This window comes from Austrofundulus limnaeus, unplaced genomic scaffold, assembly GCF_001266775.1.
Source record: "Austrofundulus limnaeus strain Quisiro unplaced genomic scaffold, Austrofundulus_limnaeus-1.0 Scaffold13, whole genome shotgun sequence".
Taxonomy (NCBI): Eukaryota; Metazoa; Chordata; class Actinopteri; order Cyprinodontiformes; family Rivulidae; genus Austrofundulus; species Austrofundulus limnaeus.
This window is the reverse complement of record NW_013952415.1, coordinates 76575-88762: the sequence shown is the minus strand read 5'-3', so window position 1 is coordinate 88762 and position 12188 is coordinate 76575. Positions and strand designations below refer to the sequence as shown.

The 12188-nt window shown below is 38.7% G+C and overlaps 1 protein-coding gene across 1 annotated transcript in view; it reads right to left on the bottom strand.

The window, feature by feature from the left end:
• palm2akap2 (palm2 and akap2 fusion) overlaps window positions 1-12188 on the bottom strand; it is a gene marked incomplete at its 3' end in the record, with an annotated part of 47129 nt that overhangs the window by 4033 nt on the left and 30908 nt on the right. Inside the window, 1 exon segment of the mRNA XM_014002379.1 lies at window positions 11299-11420. Within this exon segment, the coding sequence (XP_013857833.1) occupies window positions 11299-11420 (122 nt within the window).

Here is a 12188-nt window from a genome sequence, read left to right as displayed (position 1 = left end):
GTGCTCGACAATGCAGCCTAGGTGGAGTAGTCGAACACAGATCCACTGATCCTTCAACACAGAGCATCTTCAGAAGACAAGTTGATAAAGTAAATTTTAAGAATCTGTGTTGTTCGATACAAGTGTGTATTGAACTTAAAGCACTGTTCGCGGGTACATGTATTGTTGCACCCCTAAAATACAGGAAAAATAAATTAAATTAAATTATAAAACGTGAGGAAAAGCTCTTCTTTTTAATTCAATTGGCACATTTTTAATTAAATTTATTTATTGGTCCATTTATATATTTCTGCCTTTTTTCTAGTTATGTCACTTTGGGTCCTCCATTGGAAAAATAAATATGAAGGTGAATTAAATTATAAAACGTGAGGAAAAGCTCTCCTTTTTAATTCAATTGGTACATTTTTAATTAAATTTATTTATTGGTCCATTTATATATTGCTGCCTTTTTTCTAGTTATGTCAGTTTGGGTCCTCCATACTGTAGAACTTGGAAGAGGTAATTTAATGTCTGAATCAGGTGTGTTGGAGCAGGGAAAACCATAAAACCTGTAGGGCTGCGGCCCTCGAGGACCAGGATTGCCCACCCCTGATTTAGATGGTCCCATTTAAGGAAAAAGTTGATTGCTCAATGTTAAGCTGATAGTCATTTTATTTGAACATTTTCACTGCTTGGGTTCATTTTCCCTGGGAAAAAAAAGACATGCTTTGTCATCCATTTTTGGAGATTTTGGTTTTGTTTGAATTCTCATGCAAAGGGTGTTAAAATATCATGCTATCAGGAGATAATCAAAAGTGAAGGAGCAGTGGAAGGACTGCTGGTCTTCACATCACTTATTTAAAAAAGCACAAATCTGCCCAGAGTTAATCTCTGAGTACAGTCTAACGTTCAGATGTTTCATTAAAAAAAACACTTCTTGTGTATTTCTGACCAATAATCTGCCATTTTAAAAGGAAAAGAACAAAAAAAAAAAAACATTAACACAATACTGAAAAGTGAACATAAAAACACTTAAATACCATTCTTTGCATCCTCACAGCTGTCTCTTTCTCAGCTCTGACTAACAGTTGATAATTTGGTTCATCCACACACAAACTGCTCAGTTTTTCTCATGGATAAACCGTTTTATATTCACCTGCAGGAAGTCTTATCAAACCAAAGCAGACCCTGCACCTCTGCAACAACTCTCCCCATTCCAACAACCCCCATCCCACCTCCACCWCACAAGCACACAGACGCACACACGCACAAACTGATTTTGTTTACAGCTGAACGACAATTAGATCTGGGCAGAATAATTTGGAAGCAGGATTTATTTAATTATTTATTTGACCATAGGTAGTTTTCAGGTTGTAATAATGCAGGCTATGATGGTACAAGCACTAAAAGACTAAAGGATGGGACATTTTTTTTCTTTGTGAACTTGTTCTGCTAATAATTCTTGGAAAAGTATAAATACTGCAGCCATCCGAACATTACGTACACAAAATACTCAAACATTAAACTTAAAAAAAAAATGCTCAAAGCCTTCCTCAAAATATATTTCAGTAAAGCGTCTCAAATACATGAAGGCTGCACTGAATAGATTACGAGTGTCTCATTTTATATGCAGGCCTTTCTGTTGAAACACAAATGTTTATGAGAATCTTGTGTGTAGCTCCCTCTAGTGATCAAACCAGGCTAAAACACTGAGAATAGACAAAAATCAACATCATAGAATTAGTTTTAGACTCAATTAGGGTAATTTAATCATCTAATACAAGTAGCATTCTTTGCCTGCCAATCTCTTCTTGCATAAGTTCATATTTTTTTATTTTTTTCTGTTTTTTTATTATTATTTGAACTTCTTTTGATGGAAACAGGTGCAGATATTACAAGATTTTTTTTTCTTCCGTCTGCTGCCTTTCATTTTATTTTTCATTTGTATTTTTTGTACACTGAATTAGCTTTGTTTTTAAATGGACTAATAAACTAAACTAAACTAAAATCCTTGCTCGATCTGTTAGTGCTCAGAAAAAAGTCTTTGGAATTCCCTTTTTATTGCAAAAACACAGCAAATTTCATTGTTCGTAAAACTGATTGAGTTTTGGGTGTTTCTGGTCGGTTAGCTGTGGTGGACATTGTCAAACAGCTTGACTCCAAACGTTGAGTTGTAGATACACAACCGGTGATTACTTTCTGAAAGTTTTATTAAGATATTCAATTAACAGGTTAAGTGCAGACCATTAACTTGTCACCTTCCTGTCAAGGCAGCTGGCAACAGAAATCACAGTATTTCATAGCAGGCATTAAGTTCATTATTAGTAAATCATTTGGTATCAAACCTGTCAAATAACTAACTTGCAAAATTAATTAGCTGTAAATCAACCTGTGTGTGTGTAAAAAGGGTCATGACCTGCCTGTCTCCTCCCCCACTTTCAGTTCACACTTCGTTGTCCACATGCTATCCTGAAAGAGACCAGCGGTGGCGGCACCCACCGTCCCCCGCCCTTTCTACCAGCTGCAGGCCCGTTGCCATGAATACGCCTCGGTAGGCAGTTAACTGCTTCCCACATCAGACAAGAGCAGACAGCTGGTTTTATGTGCCATGTGAGTGTTTGTCTCTCTGAGTGACAAATGGCGAAGAAGAAAAAAAAAGCAAAGGAAAACTGAAAGAAAGCAGAGTCTGTAACATGTTGAAGGTAGAGATGATGGGAGAGTTCATGTTTGACAGAAGGAAAGATGATTTCCAGCTTTGGCCGACTTCCTTTGGAGCTTTTCAGTGATTTGAAGAATTTGTTGAAAGAATGTGTGAATTTGACTGGTTGAGGTCAGCGAAGCTGAATCGCTTCAATTGAAACTAACTTTTTTTCTAATGAATGAGACACTCAGAAAGTAATCAATGGATGTAAAAATCAGAGTTGTAAAGTAACTAAGTTGTTACTACACTTGAGTAGAATTTTTGGGTATCTGTACTTCACTTGAGTAATTTATTTTCAGCCTACTTTTTACTTCTACTTCTTACATTTTCACACAATAATTTGTGCTTTCTACTCCTTACATTTTTAAAAAAGAAGTAGAAAGTTGTTACTTTTATTTCATTTTTGCTTGTTTTCATTCCAGCTTATTGTAAATAAATAAATAGTATCCATATAAACTGTGCCTCTTAGAGTGAATTTAACTGTAGTTGAATGAGAAGTATAAATATATAAAATTATGATACCATATTAGTATCTACACAAACAAATCATGTCACACTCCAGCAGGACATGATCATTAAAATAAAAGGACTGTACTTAAGAAGTATTTGTATTTCATGAATTAAATCATTGTATTTGGCGGCAGCCCTCAGATAGATTTTCATTTTGGGGAAAAGGAACAAACATAAATTCATCATTATTTTAATACTGCATTTCACTGCAGGTCACCTCATAATAAATCTCATRACAGAAAATCCAACTACTCATTTTAAATCAGTACTTTTACTTTTAATACTTAAGTACAAAAATGATCAGATACTTTAAGACTTTTACTCAAGTAAAAACTTTTACCAAAGTAGTTTTGTACTTTTACTCAAGTATCACTTTGTGGTACTTTATACAACACTGGTAAAAATACAACTGACTGATTTCAGATTTAACTTAGAGTCAATCTAGTAGGTGCGGTAAGATACTGAGCAGTAACTGATCACGGATGATTAGTTTTTCAAACTATGCTATAATTTATAATATGAAACAAAAAGAGGACAATAAGCATTTCTTAAAAAAATTCCTAGGTTTTAAATTTCTTCAATTTTCATTGTATTAGAATGAAAGCATGCCGTCCCCCTGGCTCATTATGTAACTGTTATCTGTTCGTCAGGGAATCGCAACGCTAATATTTTTTCTCTGACTGCACAACTGCAGCTACACTTTGGACTCAGCTCCACTCTCACACAGGAACACAGTTACTGTTCTGTGCAGCGAGGAGAGAGCCGGGATCTTTATTTAGGCTGAGCAGCTGCTGAGCACAGAAGCAGCAGCTTTCAAGACACCAGCCTGCATCTCAGGGATGAAGGACAACAAATCCTGTTAGGTCGCATTTATGGCCATAAATCAAATTTGCATAAAGATTCCTCCGACTCTGGCTCTTTATGTTCTGGGTTGTGATCATAACATATACAGCGTGTAAAATAAGTATTGAACACGTCACCATTTTTCTCAGTAAATATATTACTAGAGGTGCTAATGACATGAAATMTTCACCAGATGTCGGTAACAACCCAAGTGATCCATACATACAAAGAAATCAAACCATAAATGTCCAMAAATGAAGTTATTTGTAATAATGTGGAATGGCACAGGGAAAAGTATTGAACACACTTACTGAAATTTATCTAATACTTTGTACAAAAGCCTTTGTTGTCAATGACAGCTTCAAGACACCTCCTGTATGGAGAAACTAGTGGCATGCATTGCTCAGGTGTGATTTTGGCCCATTCTTCCACACAAACAGTCTTCAAATCTTGAAGGTTTCGTGGACCTCTTCTATGAACTCTGATCTTTAGTTCTTTCCATAGATTTTCTGTTGGATTCAGGTCAGGTGATTGGCTGGGCCATTCCAGCAGCTTTAGTTTCTTTCTCTGAAACCAACTGAGAGTTTCCTTGGCTTTGTGTTTGGGCTCATTGTCTTGCTGAAATGTCCAGCCACGTTTCATCTTCATCATCRTGGTAGATGGAAGCAGATTTTTATCAAGAATGTCTCTGTACATTTTTCCACTCATCCTTCCTTCAATTATTTGAAGTTTGCCAGTACCATATGCTGAAAAACAGRCCCACACCATGATGTTCCCACCTCCAAACTTCACTGTTGGTATGGTGTTTTTGGGCTGATGTGCAGTGCCATTTGACCTCCAAACATGATGTGTATTCTGGCATCCAAACAGTTCAATGTTGGTCTCATCTGACCAGACTATATTCTCCCAGTATTACACAGACTTGTTTAAATGTTGTGCAGCAAACTTTAAAGGGGCTTCAACATGCTGTTTCTTCAGCAGTGGAGTCTTGRYTGGTGAGCGTGCATACAGGCCATGGTGGTTCAGTGCATTACTTATTGTTTTCTTTGAAACAATCGTACCTGCTAATTCCAGGTCTTTCTGAAGCTCTCCACAAGTGGTCCTTGGCTCTTGGACAACTCTTCTTATAATTCTTTTCACTCCTCTGTCAGAAATCTTGTGAGGAGCACCTGGTCGTAGTCGGTTTATGGTGAAATGATGTTCTTTCACTTCTGAATTATGGCCCCAACAGTGCTCACTGGAACCTTCAGAAGTTTAGACATTCTTCTGTAACCGATGCCATCATTATGCTTTGCAACAATAAGGTTGTGAAGGTCTTGAGAGAGCTCTTTACTTTTACCCATCATCAGATGGTTCTTGTGTGATACCTGGCCATCATRTGGGACTGAACCAGCTGATATTAATTTGCACTGACAAGGGGCAGGCTTGTTTTCTAATTACTGAGAGAGTTCAGCTGGTGTCTTGGCTTTCCATGCCTTTTTGCACCTCCCTTTCTTCATGTGTTCAATACTTTTTCCCTGTGCCATTCCACATTATTACAAATAACTTCATTTCTGGACATTTATGGTTGATTTCTTTGTATCTATGGATCACTTGGGTTGTTACCAACATCTGGTGAAAATTTCATGTCATTAGCACCTCTAGTAATATATTTACTGAGAAAAATGGTGACGTGTTCAATACTTATTTTACCCGCTGTATCTCCCTTTATGTCCCTTGTTTTCTCTTTTATCACGAAGGGCACACTGTCATTGTGTAACATTCACACACAAGGCTAAATATATATTATGTGTCGCTTTTTAATTCTGAACAGAGTTTTTTCTGTCCCATTGTTTTCAGTTTAAAGGGTGCAAAAGCGAAATGACAGGGGGTGAATATGGAAGCACATTGGTGAATGGAAAGCTGATGACAAAGGAGAACGTCTGAAAAGCCTTAAAAAAAAAGAATCATTTTAAATTTATGCTTTTCAGGAATTGTGACTTTATGATCCCTTCAGTCCAAAAAAATGGTTTAACTAATTTGTTTTTTCAAAAGAGTTAATTGTAAAGTGAAATATTTACTTAACTGAGATGTTGCTCATTATGGTGGTCTTGCCTGGTTTGTTCAAACCCGGTGAGCTGCTTTAACTTCATATCTTCCAGGGTATAATTTTAAGCTTTAGTACTCTTTCCTGGAGAGTTTGGGTGTTAAAAGTTTATTTTTGCTGCAGCTACATTTAGTTCCAGCTGAAACGGATCACGTCTGGGTTTTGAGTCCAGGTTAAGAAAATAAAACTTTAGTAATCTTTGCCAAGCAGCTGTCTTTATATATGTGGTCTGCTTTCTTTTTTTTCCTTCTCTTCTCTGCAACCCGATGCCCTCCTGGACTTTTTGTTTTCAGTTTAGAACCAAGACTTTTTGTGTTCTGGTCTTTTTTTTTTTTGATAGATGAGATAAAAACACTGATTTTCTGTCAGTAGAAGAGCACCAGCAGGAAACAGACTGGTTTTTATACAACAGTAACGTGTGATTATGTAACTATTTTGAACAAATAAAAAACTGAGGAAAAGTGAGCCAGGTTGTATGACGACCCACATGTTTTTCTGAGCTAAAACTCGATGCATGCTCTATCAGTGTCAATAACTGCATAAAAGCCTCCAGTTTTGCACAATTTACCCGGACGAATTGAGAAACTTGCCTCGAGGCAGGGCGCTCAGGCTGAAAAACCACACATCTTCCTCACAATGACGACAACATTTGCACAAAGCTGTCTGCGCGACACAAAGCGAGCCATGATCCAAAAGGGGCACGGTGCGGGTAGCTCAGGGCCCACCCTGTGAATGGGCCTTCCTCTGCTCTGTATTTACCCCGCCTGTTCATGTAATGATAGGGATTTCTGTAAAAGTACCACGGCTGCTGCCACCCTGTCATTCTGTCTCCTCACCCTCACCTCTTCCACACAGTGGCCTCTGTTTCTTTATCGCGCTGTCGTTTTGTCGAGTTTTTCGAACAGACGTGGATGCCACACAGTTTTCGCTCTCAGTAGCTGGAGGTATGTTAGTAACAGCCTGCACAAAGATGGCTCTGTTGCTTTACCGCTTTTATTTTTATTTTTGGTTAAAAAGCAAAAAAGCAGGCAGAACCTATAAAAAAATGGTACAAAGCTGCAGTTGTTTGTGGGCGTTTTTGTCTTTTGATTTTTATAGCTTGTTTTCCATTAGGTTTGTGGTTTCTGGTAGGAGACTAAGGTTGGGAAAGTAACGAAACTGCACGAACAATAACAACTTTAATTTAGGGATACACAATATATCAGCACTAACACCTACAGTGTYTCGGCCGATATTGGTCCTTTTTTAGAATAWCATACAAGTCKGACAATTAAAACTAGGCTGGTATTAACATCCAATATTGATTTCCCACTTTTTAGTTTGATGTTTCTGTTTTTGGAAGAGAAACAGTTGGTCAAGTGGTATCCGTTTAGTGTTAGTGACGCAGTGCAGCCAGGGATAACTGAAGCAGAGCCATGTCAGAGGTCTGGTCATTTTTTTACTGTATCAAAAAAAGACAAGCGTGATTGTGTGTATACAGTATGTAAATAACTAATTAGTGTGTTTGTGTAATATCAGTTATCGGCCATAACTCCGATAATATTATTGGATATCGATATCGGCTGAAATTTTCATATCGGTGCATCCCTACTTTAATTCAGTCAATTGCACAGATGTTGTACTAACATTTGCTGTGGGAGATCCTTGCTGAAAACAATAGCTTTATTTGTTGGGGGTCAATTAACCCTGTGCCTTTACACATTTTCTACAATAAACTAAGAAAGACACTAAAGATTTAAAACATAAAAACTTTGGCTGTAATTTTTTTTCAAGCTGAATATTATAGATGTCAAGGACCAGACTGACATCTTCCAGGGAATGCTTCTAGACTTTGAGTCACATTTTGCTGATTCAGGCTCAGGATAGTCTGACAAGACTTTTGTTCCATCTTGTCTTTTTTTATTTTTTTGCTCAGTTCTTCTTTTCCATTTTTATTTTCCATGTTTTCCAGCCTGTATAGTGSATCCACARTGTGTCACGGTTTTCAGGCKGAYAAGAACCCATGGCGCAGGCAGTTWKAAAAAACCAAAAATCATTTAAACAAAAAGTGCTGATGGGGCAGCTCAAGAAATTAACAAGGCAAAAAACACAGGACATGAAAACCTTAAAGCTGGAACACACAACACAGTACAGAACAATGATCAAACAAACAGYGATGTGGGGACAAGACAGAATTTAWAGGTGAGACTAATGAGCACAAACAAGAAACACCTGGYGGAGAAACATGAGGATCAGGTGTGAGTGGGCGGGGCTGGAGCAAAGACAGACAGGAGGAGGAAAACAGATGACWAGARAGAAAACTAGAATAAAAACACAGACACCAATCGTGACACACTGGGGTGTTTTCTGCAGAGTTTATGGACCAACAAGAGGTCCGAGCCCGTGAGACGGTGAAGTCCACTTTAAAAAAAAAGTTTGTCCAGCAGGAGGATAAACGTGGGTGTAAGTTTCAGCGCTGAATTTCAGATTTCAGAAATGATTACAGCTTTGTACTCTTTGTCACGCTCCAGAGTATTCAGCCCTCACATTCAAGCCAACATTTCACCTCTGTCCCCCTGTCAGCGGTGGAAACATTCCAGCCCCCCCACTTGTTACGGGATATTCTGGGATGGTGTCCAGCAGAGTGTAAATATAGGCGACACACCCTCTGCCTGAAATGTGCACGTGGTGTCTGTCAGTGTCCTCTCCTGCAGGGGCATCAAGCCCAGAAATACTTCACCTTCACCCAATGACATCAACCTGACGAGCTGCGGGGGTCGCCTGGAAACTGGACCGACTCCAAATGTTAATCAGCTGTYGATATTCAATGATAARGTTCTGAGAACTTCATTAAATTCCACCTGGTGCTTTATAAAAATGATTATGCTAACAGAAGCAGTYGCACAAACTGTCACTTTTGCCTCTAACAGTTTCCAGCTTCGTCAGCGTTTTAAGCCAATCGTTCAAAAGGCTTTYCACTGTTAAAGAGAGAGAGAGAGATAAATAAACCAGACACATGCAGAGTTGTTTAAAGCTCAATTGCTTTRGCGAGTAATTAAAACCACAAAGTGCAATATGTCTGTGAGACAGCAGCTCTTTTCACCACAACTGAATGAAGCGATTCACATGAAACGGCTCCACAAGTCACAACTCGACTGTAGCCAACAGTGCTGTCTGTTTGACCATTCACCGCTGCTCTGTTTACACCACGGACACTGTGAGCTTCAGTGCACGGCTGATAGCCGTTTCGCAGAGTCTTTCGTGCTGTAATATGAGGAGGTGGGGTGGGAGTCTGGCTCGCAGGATGGCAAAGTATTTTGAAGGGCTGGTCTGGTCAAATGCGCTTTCAGTTTTCAATAGGCACTTTCAGAAAACGGCCACAAAGACAAGGCAGTCTTTAAGCTGCRGTGCGGTCAGTCATCATTTACTGAGTCAGTTATGTTCTGCAAAACCAAACAACCAAAACCCAAAGAAACGCGGAGCAGAACCAACTCCATTCAACAAAGTAAAAAAACTGTGTGGTGGAAAAAAAAACTTTTCCATATCTGTTAAACAAAGTGCAGAAATACGTGATCAAAAAGGTTCTTCACTACAGTGGTCTCTGTGTAATTTTATTGCAATAAAATGAGAGTCAACATGCATWCAGCAATACAAGCTGAGGCTGAGGACACAGCATCTTTTTTATACCTTTAGCAGAAACCAGTCCCAAAACTGGTTATTTCAGGTTATTTCTGATGCAAGGAGTGGTTCTTTATCCGAGCAGCAAAAATTCCTAGTTGCAGTTAAAACTTTTTCTGTGGTCCTCAAACTTCCTATTCCATCATCTCTTCCATGTTCACATTCCAATAATAACAAAACAAACAGTTCTGCATTCTAGTTGTGCAGAAACTACGTGTGTGTGTGTGTGTGTGTGTGTGTGTGTGTGTGTGTGTGTGTGTGTGTGTGTGTGTGTGTGTGTGTGTGTGTGTGTTTTAATCTGGAACAAGAAATGACACTTTAAAGGCGCTCTACCCGAAGCTCACATCATCAGTTGAAATGATTCAGAATATATCACGACAGTAAACATACAATACATTTATAAGTATAACAAGAAAGAAACATAAAAAAAAAACATTTAAAACTTAAATCCATGGGTGACGATTTTATTTTCCTTCACAACTGCAGAAAACCTTCAGTGATTTTAGGTTTAAGGACTGAAGTTTATGGGATAGTAAGTGGTTAAAATGATGCATGTGTTTTAAATCTATTTTGKACCAAATGCATGTCTGAGTGTTGCTTTAGAATCAGAATAAAAAATATATGACCCATCGCAGCGAACCGAGGATTAGGTGTGGAGAAACAGAAATGATGTTTTGGTTAAAWTGTTTGCAACAATTGCTTTRTGTCAAAATATCATGAATAAATACAAATAATATCTGTAAGCCTAGGAGCAATAACTACAAAAAACATGATTTTGAGCAGAAAAGCTTTGAACTTTTGACGTTTTCCCTGGGAGAGAGAGACTGTTTTTTTCTTCTCAGCTGGTAAATCTTAATATTCATCAACTGTTCAAGGTTTTCTCTTTAAAATGTCACCAAATATTCCTCATTAGAATAACCTAAAATTGAGATTCAGACCAAACATCAGTGAGTTATCCTGCTTAATGAGACAAATCAAGGCATATCTCTGGAACTGCTCATGATATGAGGAGTCAAAGCAGGAATCTGAAAAATTGCTCAGGTTATTTAAAGCAAATTTGACTTAATTCTGAGTTTAATAAATCTTCTAGTTTCAGAGAACATGCTTTCTGCTGAATTTAATCAACCCCTTTCAGTCTGCTTCACTTTGTTTCAGAGAAGGCTCAGCAGCAGCATCATAATGACAAGAGCTGGCTGGTGTTTTATTCGCGGTATGACCTCATGCTCRAAACTTCACGAGGGAATCAGTGACTGTCTTGCTGCAGTAATGGGAATCAGGAAGCCCCTCCTAAAGACAAACAGAGGAAGTTCATGTAGCCCATCACTCTCTCCTTTTTTTCCCAGCCTTTCKACCACTTCTTCTCCTCAATGTTTCTGCTTCCTTTTACATTCTGCTCCACTTTCACTCGTCTCGCTTTCAACCCTTTCTTTTCACTGCTAAAGTTTGTGTTTCCTGTCATTCTTTTTGTTCCTTCTCTGTTGAACGAGCGCTTGTGAAAACGAGCAGAGTGGTGCATCGTTACCTGTGTATCATATCTTCAAGCATTTTGCCCTGRTCCTCATCCTTCTCCAGCTGTTTCCGCCGGGCCTCCTCTTCCTCGGCCGCCATTCCCTGGAGGAGCCATCGCTCACGCATGGCTTTGGACTGCGGAGGACACAAAGACATCAGGCCTTCAAAGGAGATGTAAGATCTCTCTGCAAAGCCTGGCAGTGGTGGGAATCTAGATTTCTTTRAGAGTTAAACAAAACTAAGAGAGGAAACAAGCCAGTTTTCTCTAAAGACTCTTTAAATGTWCGTTTAATGGTGTTTGAGCAGTCATTTGGACGTTGTAGTTTTATGGTGGGRTTCCTGTTCTTGTTCTTGTTTGGAAATAATGGGTTTCTTATCAGAAGGGGAGGRTTTATGCCTTGATTGTACTTTTCCAGTTTGGAAACCAAACGTGGACTCACCCATTTCCGCTGCAGGACAGCTGTCTTTACTCCTCAGCCTGGATGAGACAATYTTTGGCTCAGCACCACATCAACACAATGCCATGCCTTTTAATGTGGGTCTCCAAGTGGTTGATCCACAAAAAACCAACTCCGGGGCCCATTTAATGCAGACCAACAGCACAGGGGCCGAACATCCAGCAATTAAAGTCATTATGTAAATAAACCAAGTATTACAAAGATATGTTCCCTTTGAAATAGTTTATTTTGATGCATTTTATCATGAATACAACATACAGAACCTTATGTAATAAATGTAGTGATTTAAAACAATATCAAAAACAACTAGACATGGGTTTTTACGATGTAAAAACAAATGTGCATTGCCATGTCATTGCAGCATGGCTTTGCCTGCAGCATTGGACTTGCAGAATGAACTTTGACCAAGTTCAAATGTGTTTTCTATACCAGCTTGTGCCTGTCA